This window comes from Castanea sativa, chromosome 7 (assembly GCF_040712315.1).
Source record: "Castanea sativa cultivar Marrone di Chiusa Pesio chromosome 7, ASM4071231v1".
Taxonomy (NCBI): domain Eukaryota; kingdom Viridiplantae; phylum Streptophyta; class Magnoliopsida; order Fagales; family Fagaceae; genus Castanea; species Castanea sativa.
Genome location: NC_134019.1, coordinates 35,561,991 through 35,583,713, shown reverse-complemented (window position 1 = coordinate 35,583,713; position 21,723 = coordinate 35,561,991). Strand labels below are relative to the sequence as shown.

The 21,723-nt window shown below is 33.5% G+C and overlaps 2 protein-coding genes across 2 annotated transcripts; one reads left to right on the top strand and one right to left on the bottom strand.

Moving 5' to 3' along the window:
- Nucleotides 1–4,994: 4,994 nt before the first annotated feature.
- On the top strand, nucleotides 4,995–8,517 carry LOC142642322 (putative NAD(P)H dehydrogenase (quinone) FQR1-like 2). Its single transcript, XM_075816677.1, has 2 exons — nucleotides 4,995–5,998; nucleotides 7,958–8,517. The coding sequence occupies exons 1-2, from the start codon at nucleotides 5,439–5,441 to the stop codon at nucleotides 8,187–8,189; spliced, it is 792 nt and encodes a 263-aa protein (XP_075672792.1). The 5' UTR covers nucleotides 4,995–5,438; the 3' UTR covers nucleotides 8,190–8,517.
- A 1,985-nt stretch (nucleotides 8,518–10,502) lies between these two features.
- On the bottom strand, nucleotides 10,503–14,349 carry LOC142643173 (NEDD8-conjugating enzyme Ubc12). The gene is made up of 6 exons (XM_075817719.1): nucleotides 14,094–14,349; nucleotides 11,957–12,070; nucleotides 11,521–11,629; nucleotides 11,238–11,316; nucleotides 11,017–11,133; nucleotides 10,503–10,935 (listed from the first exon to the last, which is right to left on the bottom strand). Exons 2-6 carry the CDS (start codon nucleotides 12,063–12,065, stop codon nucleotides 10,798–10,800), a joined length of 552 nt encoding a protein of 183 aa, XP_075673834.1. The 5' UTR covers nucleotides 12,066–12,070; nucleotides 14,094–14,349; the 3' UTR covers nucleotides 10,503–10,797.
- Between the last annotated feature and the right edge of the window lie 7,374 nt (nucleotides 14,350–21,723).

The following is a 21,723-nucleotide window of genomic DNA, read 5'->3' as shown; positions in this document are numbered from 1 at the left end:
CAAGCATCGAAAGCAAAGCCCATGACTATACAAATGGAGGGCTCAGATGCAATTCAGCTAACTATATAAAAAAAGGAAGGCCCAACAGAAAGGGGGATGAAAAACTAAAAGGAAATATTGACATTGTGTAGAACTATCCTATGATTAAGACTTGAACAATCTATGAACAACTGCTCTTCGGCCAGGCACGAGGAAGTGTTAATTCTGAAAATTTTGTTCTTCTTCCTTGAATTGTCTAACTTTTACTCATCCATCTAAACTTAAATCTTACTAGTACATTAAAGTTGACCTCGGAAACCCATCCTCTAACAAATTAATTGTATTGGGTTGTCTAATCTAAATCTGCTATTTTAAGTGAGCTTAGCCTGTTGGATCCGCTTACATTATGGATATACCATTGATGAATATAAATATAATTTTTGAAATTTTGATAATAGATTTTTAATTGGAGTAGGATTTAAATTTCTGAAACTTAGATGCATGTTTCATAGTTTGTTAAAATACTTATTATTATTTTATCTAAATGAATTAATAAGAACAAATCATTTGTTATCTTTATCAATTGAAACTTAGATACATGTTGCATATTTTGTTAAAACACTTATTGTTATTTTATCTAAAAAAAATTGATAAGAACAATCTATTAATTGAAACTTAAATGCATGTTGTATATTTTGTTAAAATACTTATTGTTATATTATCTAAAATGCATGTTGCATGCATTGTCAAAACACAATTTTTACTTTATTTAAAGAAATTGATAAAAACAGATAAATTGTTGTCTCTATCTATCAAAATGTAGATGCATGTTACATATTTTATTAAAAAAATAATTGTTATTTTATCTAAAATGTTGTTGCATACTTTGTTAAAACACTTATTGTTACTTTATTCAAAGAAAATGACAAGAAAAAATAAGTTGTTGTCTCTATTAACCGAAACTTAAATGCATGTTACAACATATGCTGTAAGCGCACGATTACACCTGGTCCCAAAGATAGACGTGGGCTCAGGCCCAATGAGCTTTAAACAATGAGATTTGTAGAGTGTGGGCTTGAAACTTAGTTCTTATGGATATTGGATTACAAATGGAGGGCTAGGTTGTCACTTCACACACAATCAAATGGTAAAAACAGAGAGAAATCCTCCTCGGACGTAAGCCGAGGAAGTCTTATATTATTCTTCTTTCTTTATATAGTGGTTTAAGATTGAAAAAATGAAGCCTACAATACTTTCTTTGTTCTTTCTTTTTTCTTTTTCCGTCCCCCCTTTTTAATGCCCTTTCCTTTCCTTTTATATCATTCTTCTTCTTCTCTTTCATCTTCCACGTGTAGTGCAAATTACCCTATTAGACACCTGTCCCATCCACCACCCTCTGGAAGTCTTCAAATGATAGCAAGAAAGCTGACTTCTACTGTTCAGGGGTCATTTCCCCATTAATGCGGCCAGGGAGGTAGATGCAGGGTCTTTAATGTGGGGGTAGCAGTCTTTTTCCCCAGATATTTCTATTACACCCTTGCATCTAGAGGGTACTTGGATTCTCCTCTTAACCAACAGTTTTTCCAGAACTCCGCCTCTAATCTTCCTGGCGAATCCCAAGGTCATCGCGGGTCTGTCCGAAGAGAGATTCATCCTCGGACGACTCCTCGGACCTTCGCCCTGTGGGGCCGACTTGCAGTCTTGAAGGCCTTTAGTCAAAAACGGACTGGCACCTGTCAATAAGGCCCAAGGCCCAAATACTTGCTCAGGTCCTTTTACTCCCCACATATGCTATATAATAAAAGTTGGGCTTAGACACCGTGACTGTTCCATGTGGCTTCACCAAATTGCAGAACTTTTTTTAGATTTAAAAAAAAAAAAATATATATATATATATATATAATTTTTCTTCTCCTATAACCTCTAAGTTGATAAAAATCTTAATTTGATTACAATCCAAATTCTTCATATAATCCATCTAATCCTGATTTAATCTTAATTTGATTTCAATCCAAATTCTTCATCTAATTCTTATTTTTTTATGTGTAGCATATTATAAAATAAAAAAAAAAGCAACAATTTTTGTTAATTACTACACTACATGTTCTGATGCATCTTTGATTGCAATTTTTTTTTAGTTTTTTAAAAATATATATAATTTTTCTTCTCTTATAATTTCTAAGTTGATAAAAATTTTAATTTGATTACAATCCAAATTTTTCATCTAATCCATTTAACAAACAAGTTTAAGTTTAAGTAAGACTCTAATTCTATTTGTTCTTATCGACTTATTTGGATAAAATAACAATAAGTATTGTATCAACTTTTTTATAAAGTAACAATTTTGCTTCTAGCCCAATTTAAACATTAATTTTTTTTTTTTTTGTGTGGATAAAGTATCAAACGATAGCTAATATGTATTAACATTAACGTAAATTTAATTTAAAAAAATCTAACATAAAAAAAAAAGGATAAAGTAACCCAAAAAAAATTAATATATATATTTTTTAAATAGTGATAAATTTTGCAAAAAAATAATGACAAATTCAAATCCATGTAAGTTTGAAGAAAAGCATATAAATTTTGTTTCATGATATTGGCAAAAAATAAATAAATCATCTTATGCATTTTGAAAACAAACATATTAATTGCACCCTTTTAGTAAGTTATTACTCATATATTGTAAGGGCACAATTTAGTACCGATGCCTAAAGGGAAGAGGATCTTGGCCCAAAGAGCTCAATACAATAAATTTCTAGATAGTGAGCTGAAAAATTAGGCTTTAATGAATCAGATAATAGTGGTAATGAACCCAGATGATAAGTAAACGAGAATAAAATGACTATGCTCAAAGTAAATCGTCATCGGCACAATTCGAGGAAACTAAATCTTCTATATATTTCCTTATTGAAGTTGATTACAAGTCTAGTTCTTGCTTCTACAATGTTTTCTTCCACTTTCTCCCTCTCCTTTCCTCTAGAGGATTCCTTACATTATATATCTCCCCTTTGATGATCTTGGCCCCTCCATTTGTTGATTATCCAAGCCACAACTTGAGTGCATGTCCCATCAGACACATTCCCAAACCCTTTGTGAGTTGCAGCAGCCAAGATAGCACTGTTTAGAGGTCTTTTTCATATAAATACAGCTAGGAGGTTGGGTGAGATGCATTAAATGTGGTGGCAACCACCAACCCTTCAGTCATGTCAATGCTAGCCCCTTCTCCGAAACTCTTTTTCTACAGTACGACCTCCTCTGGTGACATGCCATAGACGTGACCTTACTATCCGAGGGTGTGGCCTCCTCGGCAAGATAATGACCCTTCTCGACCATGGGTATGATACGTGTCGCAATTACCTTATTAGAATTCTTGTTCCCCACACACACACACACATATATATGTGTGTGTGTGTGTGTGTGTGTGTGTGTGTGTGCACGCGCACGCGCATTTCATAATACCTTAGTTTCACACAATATGAATTTGTTATATAAGTTAAAAGTAAAATATTTATTTATTTTTATTATCTATTCTATTATCTAGTTTTAAGTAAATTAATATTAAAAAAAACTATTTACATATGAATTTTGATTAAGTCATTCATCGCACGAGCATAATGCTAGTGTTTTGTTAAAACACTTATTATTAGTTTATTTAAAGAAATTGATAAGAACATATAAATTATTGTCCCTATGTTATTTGTTTTTATGAAAAATAAATTATTGTCTCTATCAAAAAAATTGCTTCTATCCAAAATATTACTGTTATCAAAAAAATTGCTTCTATCCAAAATATTACTGCAATTTGATGAAGTAAAAAGCCCAATTTGATATATAGATTATAGAACCCCTTTTATACGTCAGTGTTACTGTCAACTGTTATTATTGTAAAAACTCATATTACATCAGTCCAAAAACTCATATTACAAAAAAAAAAAAAACAAAAACAAAAACAAAATTGTAAAATAAAAATGTGTTATAGATATTTTAGTCAAAATTCAATAAATTTCATTTTATTCATTCCAATTAGGATCTATTTGGGATCAGCTTATTTTACTGAAATTGATAACTTTTTGAAATAATATAGTGAGACCTATGAATAGTACAAAAAGTACAATACGGCTCATGAATAGTAGTAAAAATAAGCTGAATAGTAAAATAAGTTGGAAAAATTAGGGTGTGTTTGGATGCTGCTTATTTTGTTGAAACTGAAAAATTATTGCTAGAAGTACTATAGATAAAGGTAAGAATTAATTGAAATAGTACAATAAGATCTATGAATAGGAGAAATTATACAATCCTCATAGTGTATCACGTCACTTGTCCATTATTCCACTAAAAGACTTATATTTGTTTAAAATTGCTGAGTCAGTAATTAGTTTCTGTTTAAAAAAAATTTCGAGTTAGTAATTTTAAACAGGTAGGAATCTTTTAGTGAAATGGTGGATTACGTCACTCGTTTATCAATCATCATGAATACCTTATAATTTCTCTATAAATAGAACCAAAAAGTATCGTGGAGCTCATAAATAAAAACTAAACAGTAAAATAATTTTAATTTTTAATTCTAACCCAAATACACACTTCATCATGCCAAAGAGACGCTAGATCCCACGATCTCCTAAAAAAAAAAAAAGTTTCCAATTCCTAGGACTCTGCAAATGTTATCTTATTTTATATTTCACCAATTGTGAGTTTGTGAGGAAAAATAAATTTTGACTTTTTAAAAAATATACATTAATGAATATTTCCTACTAAAATGAATGTTCTTGGAAAATTCTTTCAATTCTATCCACCCATTTCCATCTGGTCAGAGCGTGTGCCAAAAGTTCTACTCTTATATATATATATATATGAACCAAAAGTTCTACTTATTATTATTGATCACAATATCAAACGGCACGTATTCACTTACTATTGGCCAATTGCGAAAAACGAATCCTAGAATGGTAACTCATTCGTGGATGCTAGTGAAATATTCAAAGTTTAACTAGTGAAATATTCAAATCAAAGAACATGCTCAAGAGATTCTCAAAACTCTAAACTTTTTTTTTTATATATAAATCTAAATTGCCAGCGATTATTATCTTAAAGCTCCAGACAACGACTCAGAATTAAAAAGGCCAACCTCAAGTCCAACTCCCCAAGTTGTCTTTGTTGTTCTACTTTATGGCCGACCATCTCGCAGTTCAGAACCTGGTAAGCCTTTGAATTCTTGTCTTCCAAACACCCATTTTTCCAAATCAATCGTACTTGTTGTGTCTTATCAGTTTGCTGGAATTACCATAATTCAGTGTTAAACCAAAAAAGGCTAAGACCCAGTTGAAGAGCCTTTGAATTCTTGTCTTACAAGTTACAAGCACCTATTTTTCCAAATCAAGCACCACTTGTGTCTGAGTTCGCTAGAATAACCATAATTCAGTGTTAAACTAAAAAAAGGCTAAGACCCAGTTGAAGTCTTTATGGGTAAAGGAGGTGGGTGTGTACCAAGCAAGCAAAGAGCACCAAAAGGTGTTTCTGATAAAGATCCTCCAACTCCAAACCAAGAAAGGAACAGTACTGTTATAATTTCTGGGCAAAGCCAGACCCAAAGCATTAATACAACAACAACACAAGTTCAAGATGGGCTACAATTTCCCAAGAAGCTCAAGATTTTCATAGTGTTTTACTCAACGTATGGCCATGTGGAGATTTTGGCTAAGAGAATGAAGAAAGGGGTTGATTCAATTGAAGGTGTTGAAGGGGTTCTTTATAGAGTCCCAGAGACTTTGGCTCCGGATATCTTGGAGCAAATGAGGGTGCCTCCGAAGGACAATGAGGTTCCCTTGATATCTGTGGAGGAGTTGGTTGAGGCTGATGGGTTTCTTTTTGGGTTTCCAACGAGGTATGGGTGCATGGCGGCGCAGATGAAGGCGTTTTTTGACTCGACAGGGCGGCTGTGGGAGCAGCAGAAACTGGCGGGCGTGCCTGCTGGGTTTTTTGTTAGCACTGGCACGCAGGGAGGCGGGCAGGAGACCACGGCGTAAGTATGGCCTTTGATATTGAGTAATTGAACTGATTCAAGAGGTTTTTTTTTTTTTTTTTGGCTTATGTTTTGCAGCAAAATTTGATTATACGTTGTTTTTCTTGTATATATTATTGGTTTGAGTAATGTTCTTGATACATTTAAGAATTATGTGGAATTGGATGAGCTAGAAACATTATAGAGCTCTATGCAATTTGTTGGTTGCATGAGTATAGGATAGTAGGAATCCTTATTAGATGCCATTGTTTGTATGATTAGTTGTTGGTGACTTGGCACATTTTGAGATTGTAAATGTGATTTGCTTCCAAACAAGAGAATTGGGATAACTGTGGGGGTGAGAACCTTTGGGGGAAGGGAACATGCTGGATGTAAGAATCTATTTGCAGGAAGTCAGACATTTTACTAGTCTGTTGGTCCCCCCATATGCTGTCATCTAGAATTAGTCAGAGTGATTCACCTTGACAAAGAGAACTTCTACCTATAAATTTCAATTTTGTTCCCTATTGGTAAGTGGTTGAGAATATTTGGTCGATTCAACTAAATTTCTGGGGAGAGATAAATGACAGAATGAGTGATTAGAACAACATCTTTATATAAATATTAGTTTGATCAGTTGGAAGGGGTTCAGACATCAGACAGAACTTACTGATGTAGTTGAGTTTCAAGAAAGGTGGTAATCAGATGGGTGGGAATTATATAGATCCTACTTAGAAAGTAATTGTCACTTTGGGGACATTCAATCAAATCGGACCGATACTTAGTAAGCAGTTATATGGTTTGAGATTCTGCTAATCAATTGTTGATAACTCCAGTCCCTTATGTGCCTTTTATGCTGGGTTCAGAGATGAAGATAAGGAAGTACCCATATCTGATCTGACTGCTCAGCAAATATATGTCGTGGTTTTCATCTTTTTCTCCTTGTTTATACTTTATACCTGATTATTTTTTTTATCTTGCCTAGAAACATGATAAAAATTAAATTCATTAAATAAAGCTCAGAATGTACCTTGCATTTCGTACATCTGTAAATGTGGCTGACTATTTAAGTTTTATACCAACAACAATATAAAATGGAATTTAGACTTGAGTTCGAGGTGGTTGTTACAATCTGCTTTTTCCTCTCCTTCAAAGCATTGTTTGGATGTTTCATATCTTGCATATAGTTTGCAGTTCCAAGAACTTCTAAGGATTTGGGGATTATGCTTGTAATCAAGTTCTGTTATGTACTGAAAGTTTACTTGTTTTACAATGTACAATTAAAAGCTTATTCCAATCGTATAATAATAGCCATTTAGCCTTTTAGCTCAAGACCTAAGTTCTTCTTGGTAATAGCTGACAAAAGCATATAAGCATTTTCCTGCTCAGGACATAGGTACCGCTCTTACCCCAAACAAAATCCATCTGTTCACTCCTTATGCCACTGAGTGCCTCAGGTATAGACATGGTCATCATTACCCCCAAGCCAAATGATTTTTTTTTTCAGTCCTAAGGCAGGGGTATCCTTCCCAATCCATAAAACCTCCAACCCAAGTGAAGATGGGATCAAATTCCCACCCTCATACAATGTGTAGAAACCTTACTGGCTGAATTTGTTCCAAAACACTATTATTTTGAGGAGCCAAAGCGTCAAACTAAGATCCTCCTGCATAATTTCTTTTGGTTGTGGTGTCTTTGATTTATTTAAACGTCTTCCTGTTATTAACCCAATGTAATACATATCAACTGACTACAAAAGATTGATATCTAGCATGGACAGGGGTTCCTTGTACCTTTAGTTGGAGAAAGAGATAGGTGGGAGGGGGAATAAACATAAAAAATGGTCTATGCTCCAGTTAGGGCCATATTTGTTATTATGCCATACATCAATATAATTTTGTTGAAGCTATGGGGCACCCTCTTGATAACTATTATTTAAGTGATCAAGCTTTATTTAATGAATTTGTTAATGTGCTGCAGTTGGACAGCAATCACTCAGTTAGCCCATCATGGGATGCTTTATGTACCTATTGGGTACACTTTTGGTGCTGGAATGTTCAAAATGGACTCCATCAGAGGCGGATCTCCATATGGTGCAGGAGTATTTTCTGGTGATGGCACTAGGGAACCAAGTGATACTGAGCTTGCTCTTGCAGAGCATCAGGGCAAGTACATGGCTGGTATAGTCAAGAGGTTTGCCAAAGCTTCTTAACTCTGATCACAGCCTCAACTAGTCTCTCTAAAGCGGCATTAACATCCTACTCCATTTTTTCTGTTCTTCACAGATTTTCACTCGGTTTTGTGAGGTCTTCAGATATCGTGTGTTAATAGATTTTAGATAGCTGAGGAGCATTTCATTTAATAGCTTGAATACTTGTATGTCCCACAGCAGATTTCACTTCATTGATTGTAGCAGATTCCACTTCATTGATTGTTCGTTTCATTTGTATATGGTCTGAAAATCCTTTTTTTTTTTTTTTTTTTTTTTCTTGTATCACTTAATATTATCAATAATATAGAGGTGTGTGTGTTCTTCTCCATATATTTCTTCTCACCTCTCTACTTTTAGTGGAAAAAACGTATTTATATATGATGGATTTTTTTTTCCCCAAATTGTATTCTTTAATTGAATCTCCTCTGCAATGGAACTGCTCTCTCACAAAGTTCAAGGTCACACAAATGGTCTCTTTTTTGGTTGGGGCTGTGTATGTTTGGTTCATTCGCATGGAAACTCACGATCTATATAATGTGGCTTGGCATAATTTGGTTACAAATCCAAACTATTCAACCAAGCTTTATAATATGAAAATGCAATACCAAATGCATATGATTTTTTCTTTTTCTTTTTTTTTTGTGGGGGAGAAATGACTGTTCTTGATGGAAAAGTTGCGTATTTGACTTCTCACTTTGGAATATGCACAATGTCATTCATTTGTACTCATTTACAGTTGACAAAGACGCATTGGTGTATTCTTGGATAAGGGACTTCATCATGGAATTTGTCCGTTGTTTTAATGATTGGAAATTGGAGTCTGTTAAATTATACTTATATATAAATATCCTTTATTCGAATATTCGAGGTGGAGGTGCTTGAGATCAATTGAAGTGAAAACCAAAAGGTAATGTTAAGTTTGACATAAAATTTTACTATGAAGCTCTTCATGGTTCTAATGATGCAAGAGCTCTGTGGAAGAGTATATGATGCACTAAAATATTAAAGGGAGTTTTTTTTTTCCCTCCAGTTGGACAGCAGCCTTGGAGGGAAAAATGAGATTGGATAATTCCTACTAAAAGAGAGATCAATTTGGTAAATCAGTGTTGCATGTCTAGGTGTTTTAGCAAAACAGTGGACAATTTGCTGATTCATTGCCTAGACACTTGAGCTTTCGTTCTTGCTATATTCTGTGTACAGTTGGTGATGCATATGAGGGTGATAGTAGTTTATTTGGGTGGTGTTAGTCTTAAGTCTTAAGTAAATAAAGAAGCTTTCAGCAAAAAACAAAGTAAATAAAGAAAGCTATTTTTTTTTTTGCGTGGAATACTGCCCTCTTTCATGTGAGCTATACGGAGGAGAAGGAAGACCATCTAACATTCAATAAGGACCCAACTATTTCAGAGCTGAAACTTAGCTTCCTAAAAATGCATTATTTAATAGCCATTTTGAGTGGTTCTAGAATCACAAGCATTAGTGACTTGAATTGTAATTTAGATTTCGTCACACAAAACGGGAGTATTAGGTTTTGCTTGGGAGCAGGTAAGGGGTTACTATAGTTATGCCTAAGTAAGAAAAGAAAGCTACACTGGTCGCCCCTTTCTACTCTTTTTTTTGGCTTACCAAAAAAAAAAAAACTGTAATTTAGATTTTGCTACATTCTCTCTCCATAATCTGTAGTATCTATCTCCTCTTTCTCAAAAAAATCTTGTTATTTTAATATATATATATTTAAGATGATCATTTCTTTGAGCCTTGAGGCTAATATTTTCCTTCTTATTACCACCCACTGCAAGTATGGCTTGATTTCATGGCTATCCACAATTTTGTACTCCAATATGGAACGATTTCATCAATGCTTCCAGTACTATAATTCGTGCACCACTTCCGGGAAATGATCTTTGCAAGTTGCAATGCTCATTTCATAGACACGTTCTTCAACCACAAATTTAGTTCCACCGACTCCACACACACGCTAAGGTATAGATCCTGTTGCCTTGCTGTTGGTTGGAACAATAGCATACTGGAAAAAGCAACTCATGTTACTTCCTCAGACCAGTGCCAAAAGAGGCCTGGTTTCTCAATTAACCCACTCAGATTTGATCACAAGATCATGGTTAGTGCACCTTTTTTTTTCTTTTCCTTTTTTTACCTCGAAAAGTCAAAATACACATTAGAATTCCAATAAGGATTGATATTTAGGAAGGAATCCCGTAATAAGTGTCCTGGTACTGAAAGACTATGATCATAGGCCAACTTTAAAAAAAAAAAAAATTAACAGGTGGGGTCAATATAACACTGAAGACAAGTGCAGAACACAGAAATTGACTTTTAGCATAATTTGCTCAAGCATGGCAGTGAAAGCATGTTTTCCCCCAATAAAATATAAAAATAAGTAAATACATAACTGATGTCTTATCCTGGTGATTCAGATCAAAATAAAGAAAATCAGATGTTCCCAACCAATAACTCAAACATGTCATTAAGTTACACAGCATACAAACATCTTCCAATGGACCTCTTGATTCTGAAAATTCTTGTCCAATGCAAATTTACAGCCCTTGATGCTTCAAGCAATGAACTTGGTGCTTAGAAAAACAGGTGGCCGCTAAAGGCAGCGTGGGAAGAGGGTTTGTCCTACATACCCACCAGCCATTGCCCTTCGGACATTGGATTCAAACAATTTTGGGTTGTCCCTTAAAACTGCAGCTGCATCATGATTGAGGGGATCTTCATAATTGGGTTCCTGCATGAACAAAGACAAGTTATAATATAAAAAGGCATCCACCTAGTTGCAAGATCGTATTTGTGGAAGAATAATCAATACCGTGAAAAGATGAAATAGCCCGTAAATTATAGTGTTTATATTTAAAACAGGTTTCCAGTCTTCTCTTAGAATGTTAAGGCAGACATTTCCTTCCAAGTCGATATTAGGATGGTACACCTGCATCATAGATGCACTGTTAAAACTTCCTTACTGCAAATACCACATAATATTATTGAGTATTGAGGTACTACATTTTTAGAGAACTGGACATGCTTGATTACCTTTGTCTTACACTTGACCTTTGGTGCCTCATGAGGGTAAATAGGTGAAACGTTAAAAGAGAACAAAAATGTACCACCTCTGTAACACAAAAACAATACATTTTAATATTCAAAACTTAAACCAACTATCACGCTCTGCTTGTTCCCAAGTTTGTCAATAGCTCTGTAAATAACCTAGCAAAATTGGCTACTATAATGCCAATTTAAAGTTGCTTAAAATCTCATGATAGGATACTCCATCACCTTTAGAAAACTGCTGAGGATTTTTATTGAGAGTACTTACAGATAATATCCGTCATCAGGCCGAATGGTAACCTCAAAGTTCATCAAGTCATCCTTGCCATTGGGAAAAGATATGACACAAGATTTTGGTAGGTTCAATTCACTGATATCTACAAAATGAAAAACAGAGAAACTTTAGAAAAAAAAAAAAAAAAAAAAAAAAAACTCTACTATTTAGCAGTGAATCAAATATATAGTTTTATGTTTGAGTTTATGAGTCAAATGCCAAGTTAAGCCAGTGAGATTCCAAAAAACCTTTCAAACAAAGTCTTAAAATAAAAAAATAAGTTGGGCATGTTGGTCCAAGATCTCAGGATACATCAACCAAATATTAATGGAATAAAATACCTCATAGCAAATGCTCAGGTACGTCGAGGGAAACACTTAACCTATGATATTATAGTGATTAAAATAAAATATAAAAAAGGACTCATAACCTTTGTGAAGACGTAATTCCCCTGCACTTTGCTTCTTGACGGGTGTCTTTCCATTAGCATTTTCTGCGAGTTCCCTTTGCTTTTCCTTCACTTTAAATAGCTTAATCATTTTTCCTACAGCATAATATCCAAATCAGATTACAAGTACTACAACAATACCAAATCCAAGACAAAGCTTAGGCAGTACAATTCTATTAAATTTAAAAAAAAAAATTTAATTACATGATCCTCTTAAGTTAGAAATAATTTAACAAGTCTTGGCATAAGACATGATTTTCAAGGTTCATGGCAAGAAAGGCATCATCCAAGACTAAGACAACAAGGACTTGGCATACATAGGATCACCACAACAAGGGGGTAGGGGGAACTAATATGGAGTAAAACTAGGTCCAAACTTCTCACTCAAGTCAGACACAACTCCAGCCACACTTCAGAACATAATCAAGCATACAACAAACTCTCTGGAATCTATAAAGCTCCTACAGTGCATTTGCCTGATATAAGCATTATCTTTAACTGATTCACAATGCTGCACTCTTATAAGGTGGCCTACCAACTCCCAAGAAGGGTAACTTCCTTGAGATATTGAGTATCTATTCATGTACTAAAAAAGTATTGTTTTTCCATTGATCATGCAGCGCAAGGAATAAAGATGCAACAAATTTGCCAAAGCCACATATTTCCTATCTGCTTGACATGTAGAGCCTCTGCATCTGTTCCTTGAAGCTACTTCAAAATCTCATATATGAGGCAAATATGCTTTTTATTGAAAAATGGATGACAGCAAAAGTACAAAATCAGCTTTAATAATTCTTTCATTATTATACACTCTTCTTTTCCTTCAAGTGCTCTTAAATTATCATTACTATGTTCAATTAGTGCTTTCTCTTCTAACAGCTTTTATGAATTAATACTAAGCTTGCTATTAAGTCCCCAATTCGACAAGTACAGATTCAAAGAATCTATTATCTTGTCATCAAGTATACCATGTCAAATTTAATGGTAACTGAATCTTTTTTAGAATTAAATACCCAATATCATGATTCGACACGTGTAAAGTGATGGTGGGATCATGCCAATCAAGTTAATTTCCTACTTAAGGCATGTAAAACATTATTCTCCATGGCAATACTAGTAAAGGCAATTATTAGGCTGATTTTAAACAGCCAGTTTTCCGTAGCAGCAAGTTCCTAACAAATGCTTCTCAGGCACAAGAGGGCAAAAAAATCTTTAGCGTATTGCTGGAATGAGAATGTGAAATTAATAACTTTCAAACCTCAATGATTTATACATGGACAAATTCACAAAACAACGTAAGAAAGATAACTCGAGACATGCCCAAAAAATTTGAGGAATTCAAAATTTCATTCTTTTAAAATACAAATTGAACAATATAACTTACCCATTATTTCTTTTACATAGATATTCAAACCAATCCAACCTATTCTAGCAATCTAACAATCCAACAAGCAATCATAGCTACCAAAAATTCAGTAAACAAAAAAAATCCCACTAAATAAGCATGATCCTACAAGAATGCAAACACATAAGAGAGCGATGATCTCATGGACAAAAGCTAATGGCAACAAGTTTGTAGACCATAAAATAAAAGACCCACTTGAAAAAAAGCCCAAAACTACTTAAACTTCCAACTACCTAGATAACATGGATCACACAAGAATCCAAACAGCTCCTTACTAATAATCTCCTATTACATCTATCATTCAACATAAAACTTTCACAAACAAATCCACCACATGCTTAATCAAAGCTATAGACTTTCAAACCTAAACAACCCGAGGCAACAAGTTCAATAATTCTTTATTCACAAAACGTATAAGCAACTTAATAACAAGAGCAAAAAGAAACCTCCTTTACCACAATACTGAACAAAAAACAAAATCAAAACAAACAAACCCCAGAACCCAAACAAGAATTCCAACTAAACCCATCTCAAGAAACTCCCACAACATCAAAATCGCTATTCTAAAAGCCCCCAAAACCACTCCTACCATCAAATAATCATACCTGCAAAACACACACATACATATATGTTTTCATACATACACATACTTAAAACCTGGATCAGATTAGAGTGTAAAGAGAGGAAGAAGAAAGAAGCTTTTTGTGTTCTTACCTGATGAAAAATATGAACCTTTTGTAGTTTTTTGCGCAGACACAGAAAAAGAGAGAGAGAGAAAGAAAGAGAGAGACAGAGAGCTAAGAAAGGAATCTGAAAGAAGAGAGAGTGGTTTTCTATTATATATACATTGTATTTGTAGTATGTGATGTGCGTTGGGTTGTTTTGTGTTTCTCTGTGGTTTTTGCTTTCTTTTTTTTTTTCTCTCTCTCTCTTCTTTGCGTCAATCATCGTCATCCATTATAGGTTTGGCTTTTGGTTTAGTTCGCTTTCGTTTCGATAATAAAGGGAGTTGTTTTTATTGTCTACGCTCGCATCTGTTTTGTGTTTCTTTAAAATATCGAATCAGTAATTGCCACGTGGATTAGTTAGGGTAATGTTGTCATTGCGACTTAATATTTTGTTTACTTGTTCGGGAATGGAGGCAGGTGCACTGGCAGCAATAATACATTCCGTGTACGGGATTCGACACCCTGAAGCGTGGTGATGTGGCGTTAATTGACCGGGAACCGGCTCTCTCTTCCTCTCCTTCTTCCTTCAGAACAAGGAAAAGAACCTCTTTTTTTTTTTTTTTTTTAATGTTTTGTTTTGAAATTAGTAATTAAAAACTGAATTTTGTGTACACCACTTTAAACACATGTTTTTAATTTTTAAACAATATTACATGTATTTTTATACACTTTTTTACTCATATATATTTCTTAAAAAACTGAAAATTATTGTTTAAACACACTGACCCTAATTTATACAAAGTGTTCATTTGTACCCAATTTTTTTTTTTAAATTTTTGTTTAATGCACACTTTTTTTAAACCCCAAAATTTTCAATATACACCACCCTTTCGAATCCACTACATAGTTTTACATGGGATTTTTTTTTCCCTTTTTACATATGGGTGAATCACAAACATAATATGTGCCATCAAGTTAGAAGTCTATTGACCTTTTTTTTTTTTCAACTATTTTAATTTTGTAGTTTTTAAAGTTTAGGATAATTTAAATATTGAATATTTCCGTCAGAAATACTAAAAATGGTTAGTTGAGTAACAATACTCTTATTTTGTATTGGAACTTGGTGATTTTAAAATAAATTATAATGACATAAAGCATTCCCATTTCAATTTCATCCCATCATTTACATGGGTTTTTATTTTATTTTTTGGTTATATAGTATCTATTACTGTAGTTCATTCATTTAACAATTTGCAGTGACAAAGAGCCTTTTTTTTTTTTTTCCTTGCTGAGACTTTTTGACAATTTGAACTTCATCATTGATCATTCACACTCGACCTAGAGAGAAAAATCTAAATTAATAATTACACTGTTCATTGATATAGTTGTCAACAAGTCACTAAAAATAGATTGGTGGACAATCACAGTCAAATCTCAACCAACTTAATCAATATAATTTTATTTATTTACTTTAAAATATTTAAATTACTATTAAACAACTGTTCAAGTTCACAAAGCTAATTAAGAAAAAAAGAACTCAACGTTGATACAATTTAAAAATATATATTTATTCGGCTAAAACATTGACAGTGGATTAAAATTTATCTAAAATGTTGATGGTATTCATCTAGAGTCAATTGGAATTTATTGTTTTGATAGTTTTTTTTTTGATAATTTGATAGTTACAATAATAAAGAAGGAAATAGTAAAACTCTAATTTTATTTTTTCTTATTTTTAGAAACGAGAATATCCAAGGCACGTTAAAATTTGACTATTTTTTCAAGTATATGTAATTCTCCCTTTCACATACACCAAGTTATTAAAGAAAATAATTCTTTCAAGTTGGTTCCAAGATGCTGGTTAGAAATTTCGAACTAGAGCTATAAATAAGCCAAGTGTCAAAAATTCAAACTTGATCATTTAATTTTATTTCTAATACAAACCAAGCTTGAGCTCAAGCTCGAGCTCATATTCAAATAATTTTATATGTTTAAGTTTGTTTTATTTTCATGTCATAAAAAAAAAATTTGATCCTATTCATGAGCTAATGTATTAACTTATTCTTTTACCATTGTGGGGGTTGGAATCTTCCAAGACAAAAGACCTTGGAAGATTTTGATCGTCACAATTAATTTTATATACATACATACATACATATTGTGGGGAGTAAAAAGACCTTGATGGGAATATGGGCCGTTGGGTCTTGCTAAGGAGGGCCGACCTGCTCTTGGGTTTAGGGTTTGTTGGTACTACGGGTCGGCCCATACGCCGAGGATCCGAAGATCCAGCCGATGATGTTTTTCCCCTCAGACTGATGCCGGAGAACCCAGGACTTCATGGTAAAGGTTAGGGAATGACACGGTCAAGACCAGTGGTTAAAGGGAGTGAACCCTTGAATGTCCTAGAAGCACCGATGTTGGAAAAATGTCAAAGATAAAGGCTGCTACCTCCACATTAAAGACCCTGCACCTACTACCCTGACCGCATTAATGGGGAAGTGACACTTGAACAGTGGAAGGGAAACTTCTGGTTACTATTCAAAGGCACTAAGAAAAGAAATATCTAGGCTAAGGGGGCATTGGGGCAACACGTGTACAAAGTATTAAAAAGAGGAGTATTTAAGGAGAAATAGAAACACAGAAAAAAAGGATGGACTTTTTGTAACCTAAAAAATAAAAAAGACAAAGAGAAAAATATAATACAAGAACAGCTCTCGGCTTACATCCGAGGAGGCCGAATTACAATATTCCTTGTTGTTTCCAAGCACTTGTAATCTTTAATTTGTCATTCAATCCCCACACACTTCTAACCTGGGTTTCAAGCCCACACTCTACAAATTTATATTGTTTAAGGCTCATTGGGCCTGGGCCCATAACTGTTCTTGGGGCCAGGAGCACTTGTGCACTTACACACACACACACACACACACACATATATATATATATATATATATGGGAAAAATATGTTACAATTGGAGAGCTAAAGAAGGAGATCAAAATACAAAATATTATATTTTATAATAAAGCAGAAATACTTTTTATGTTGTTTTAACAATGATATTTTCTAGAAAATGAGTTATTTTCTAAAAGTATTTTCTATAAAATTATCTCATTTTCTAATGTTTAGTAGCAACTTTAAATGAGTTGAAAAATAACCTCCTAAGTTCCCTTATTTAGTTTGCTGTGAGATAGGGTTGTTTTCCAAAAAAAATTTAATCGAAAACAATCTCCAAAAATAAGCCATACTTTTTATGTTGACTAAAGATAGTTTTTCTTTTACTCATCTTTTTTTTTATGCTACCAAACATTGGAAAACAAGGAAAACTATTTTTACACAAGGTTTTCTATTGAAACAAACGGAGCGTTTGTCAATATTATACACATACATAGGCAAATACAATTTTTCCTATAACTCACTTTTAATACATCCGTAGGCAAATACAATTTTTCATATTCCTCACTTTTAACACTAATTTTATTCTAAAAAAAAAAAACTCTAATTTTTCTCACTTCGCCCTTATGTAGGGCGTGGGCTCTTTTTATACTGGTTGATCCTCCCCTCGGTGGTGGGTTGTGATGATGGAGGTCAAAAAATAATTGTCTTGTCAAATGTTTTCTTTCGGATTTGAGTGGGTTATTAGGTGTGAGGGTTTAGGCTAGTCATTCAATAATAAATGCAATCCATATTGGGTGGAAACATCTAAATAATATGAATGTGACTGCTGATGGGTTTAGTCACAACCTTCTATAGTCCCTTGGCTATCATTTATAGTTGTGGTGCTAATCTTGGCTGGTTCCTCGCACAAGTATCTTTGTTATACTCACCGAGGTGGAGGACTTTGTTGACTAGTGTTGGGCTGAGAGCCTGAGAAGAGGGAGCTCCCTGGCATGGGCCTTTGGTCCCAAGATCAGGCGTAACCTCTCCTTTATTCCGTGTGGACCAGGCCCGTTCCCTTGGCACCCCTTCTCTCTTGGGCTTACGATCCACAATGCGTGGAAAAAAGCTTGGTAGACACTTCCTCACATTGTACTTGCATTTTCTCAGCAAGCAAACAGGGCTTAATGCTTTAATGGTAGAGATTTCAGCTGAATTAGGTTTGATAGTTTGGAAATTCAGAGAGATATTATTTATTTGATTATTTGTAAAACTGTTTGTCTCAATATCTTAATGTTTTTCTTTGATTGCTCCTTTTTATTGGGTTCTATTTGGTTGCCAAGAAAATGAGGGAAATGAAATTATAGTTTGGATTTTATTAGCTCAATTGAGACAATTGGTGTAGCATTAGTCTTGAGGTTTGTTAATTGTTTTCTTTCAGATTTGGACTCACATTTTCTCAGCAAGTAAACATGGCTTAATGCTTTAATAGTGGTGATTTGAGCTGGATTAGGTTTGACAGTTTGGAAAATAAAGAGGGATTATTTATTTATTTGACAATTATAAATCTATTTGTAACAAATTTTTATGTTTTTATTTGGTTTGCAGTTTTTTTCATATATATATATATATTTTTAATTTGTTTGGTTACTGAGAATATGGGGGAAATGAACTGAAAGTTTGGATCTTATTAGCTCCGAAGAGACAATTGCTGTAGCATTGGTCTTTAGTTGAATTGAGGTCCATTAGTCGTTCTCTCTAAATTGTACTCACATTTTCTCAGCAACCATATAGGGCCTAAGGCTTGAATAGTAGAGATTTGAGTTGAATTAGGTTTTGATAGTTTGGAAATTCAGAGGGATGTTATTTATTTGATTATTTGTAAATCTATTTGTATCAAATTCTTTAGGTTGGTGGAATTGGTTGGGGAAGCACTCATCTAGCATTTGAAATTTAGTTCCGTTGTGTTTGATGTGTGTATTTGGAGGGAACGTAATCGGCGGACCTTTGAGGACTTAGATAGATCTGATGACCAGCTGCTTGCTCTTTTCACTAGTTCCCTTTTTGATTGGTCTAGGGTTTGGAGACTCACATCTAGTGATTCTTTCTCTTTGTTCCTTAGCTCTCTTTGTCTTTGTAATTAGTTTTTCCTTTCTGTTTCTGCTTTTCTTTTCTTTTTTGTATTTTCTGTTTTGCTTTGTGCTAGTTTGCAAAAAGCAGTTTTTTAAATATACTTCTTTCTTACTTATCAAAAAAAAAAAATATTCTTTAGGTTTTTCATTGATTGCTCCTTTTTTGGGGGGGGGGGGGTTCTATTTGGCTGCCAAGAAAATGAGGGAAATGAGATGAAAGTTTGGATTTTACTATCTCAATTGAGACAAATGGTCACAGTAGTCATAGTTGGATGGAGGTCTGTTCTTTAATTGTTTTCTTTTGAGATTGTACTTGCATTTATCAACAAAGAAACTGGCTTTAAGGTTTGAATAGTAGCAATTTGAACTGAATTAGGTTTGATATTTGAAAATTCAAAGGGATGTTATATATATGATTATTTATAAATGTACTTGTATCTATTTGACCTTTTTACTTATCAAAAAAATAAATGTTCTTGTATCAAATTCTGTAGGTTTTGGAGGATCCATTGATTTGGTGGCTATACTGGATTTTGTTGATTTGGGTCATGACTTGATTATTGCGGCCAATCTGATTTGATCAGAGAAATTGCCACTGAGAGTGGAGTTGATTTTGATGAGGTGCGTATTAGTATGTAAACATTTTGATCACCCAATATATGTTCAATTTCTGTAGTGTGTTTTGACTTCTTTGTGGTTTAAACTTGATGTTTGAGGCTTTGGCATAGATGCGGCTACTGCAATATACTCTCAATATGCTTTAGTAAGATTAATGGAAATGACAGTCCATACCAAGTGGCTGGCTTCTGTTACTGTTATGATTCAGACAAGCAGTAGCATGTAACAAGGGGACTCTAAGCTAGTGAAGGATGATAATGATGATAAACATCATCAATTTAACATGAGTAATAGTTGGAGTGGCTCCTTTATAAGGGTGCCGATAGTAAGTAGTTGAATAGTATTAGAATTCAACCAATAAATTCTTAAGGTCTGTTTGTTCTACCACTACAAACTCACATTTTTACATTTTAAACAACATTACACACATTTTCACGCACTTTTTCACCCACACGTATTTCAAAAAATTACAAAAATCTCATCTTAAACTACTCTACCAAACACTCCCTTAGTTTTTAAGGTAGAGTTATCCGATTGAGTTATTATTAGATTATTATTTGTTCAGTTAATTCTTTTTTCCTTATTAGATTATTATTATTTTTCATCATTGTAATTCAGTTGATAATCACCTTGTAACAAACACTATTATTTAAATTAAAAAAAAAAAAAGAGTTTTGAATTGTAAAGCAGGCAAATTAATTCTAAAAATTCTCCTCCTGTAACTAAAAGTTTTGGGGGTAGCTAAAAGTCATTTTTTTGCTAAAGGGGTTGCTAAAAGTTGTTTGGGGTTTGATGTACAAATTACGTTGTCATTGCTGTGTCTATCCTGTTGGTTCTCTAGTACTTAATATTGTTTTGGCTAGATGGCAATTAGATAAATCATATTTGTGAATTATAAGGTCATTTATTTGGATTATTGAGAAACTGCTTGGAATATATTATTTTACAATCCATCCAAATAAAAACCATTTGTTTTTGCCTCTTTTTTTGTGCAAAATTATCTAGTGACTACAAGTCATCGAGAAACTCTTCCAAGTATTCAATAAATCTTTTAACACAAAAGATATTATTAGTTATATCATATGAGCAGTCCAGTATAAATTGACCTTAACTCTACTTGTGAAAATAAACACTCTATGCCAACAAGGAAACACTTTTTTGATGACTGAGATAGGCATCTTTGATTATCAGATGCCCTCTTTAAACAATGGTGCAGGTAAATAGCAATTTTGTTTACAAATTTTCCAAAGATCATTTCAAATATAATATAAGAGTTCCACCAAATGCCTTCAAGAAATTGAATTAGAATTAGGTCCTAATACATTACAAGACTGTTAAAACTACCTTTCAGAGTTTAAGCATATAAAATTAGTACTACATAACTTTCAATTGGCCCCAAGTCAAAATTATTACAAAGAGAACAAATGTAGGTAAATCTCATGTAATAATAATTTTGGCTTGTCTTGTGAACTTCCCTGGCTTCCTGATTTTTGAATGGAGATTATATCGATATATCAATGGTAGCATGATGTTCTCCTCTACAAACATTTAAAACATCATATTAGCATTTAGAATAGAATAAAATGGTGTATTAATCTTCACAACAGCCGTTCTAATTATTAAGCAATGATTCATAATACCAAAAAACCAATATTAAGTAGCTCACACAATTAAACATAACTAGTTGCATTAGAGAATTAGAATGTTATCAACCATTAAAAGCCATCGACAGCAGTTGAATTTCAGCAATAACAAATGCTAACTTAGATTCACATGAGGAATATACGATTCCCTATTGGAGCATTACAGCACTAGTTTTTGGAATCCAGCATCCCTGCAAAATTTGGGAGCTTCTACACATCTCATTTGCACCAGCCCATAACTTAGTCCCATACTCACGGCTTCTAAAACATTGTGCAGTAACTAAGATGAGCATTATAATTGGTATTTATATAGAACTCTTTGTAGGATAAATAGTGAGTATTGCATTATTTAGCAAAATGCAAATTCTATTCTAACTTATCTTTTTTAGTTATTGGCTAGAGCAACTT

What these genes read in the sequence shown, in the direction of transcription:
- LOC142643173 (XM_075817719.1), bottom strand. Translation starts at nt 12,065, where the DNA reads ATGATTAAGCTATTTAAAGTGAAGGAAAAGCAAAGGGAACTCGCAGAA. An exon ending in CCTGATGACGGATATTATCT is followed by an intron (nt 11,317 to 11,520) that starts GTAAGTACTCTC and finishes TTTGTGTTACAG; the next exon opens with AGGTGGTACATTTTTGTTCT. An exon ending in AGGTCAAGTGTAAGACAAAG is followed by an intron (nt 11,134 to 11,237) that starts GTAATCAAGCAT and finishes TCTATGATGCAG; the next exon opens with GTGTACCATCCTAATATCGA.
- LOC142642322 (XM_075816677.1), top strand. Translation starts at nt 5,439, where the DNA reads ATGGGTAAAGGAGGTGGGTGTGTACCAAGCAAGCAAAGAGCACCAAAA. An exon ending in GGCGGGCAGGAGACCACGGC is followed by an intron (nt 5,999 to 7,957) that starts GTAAGTATGGCC and finishes AATGTGCTGCAG; the next exon opens with TTGGACAGCAATCACTCAGT.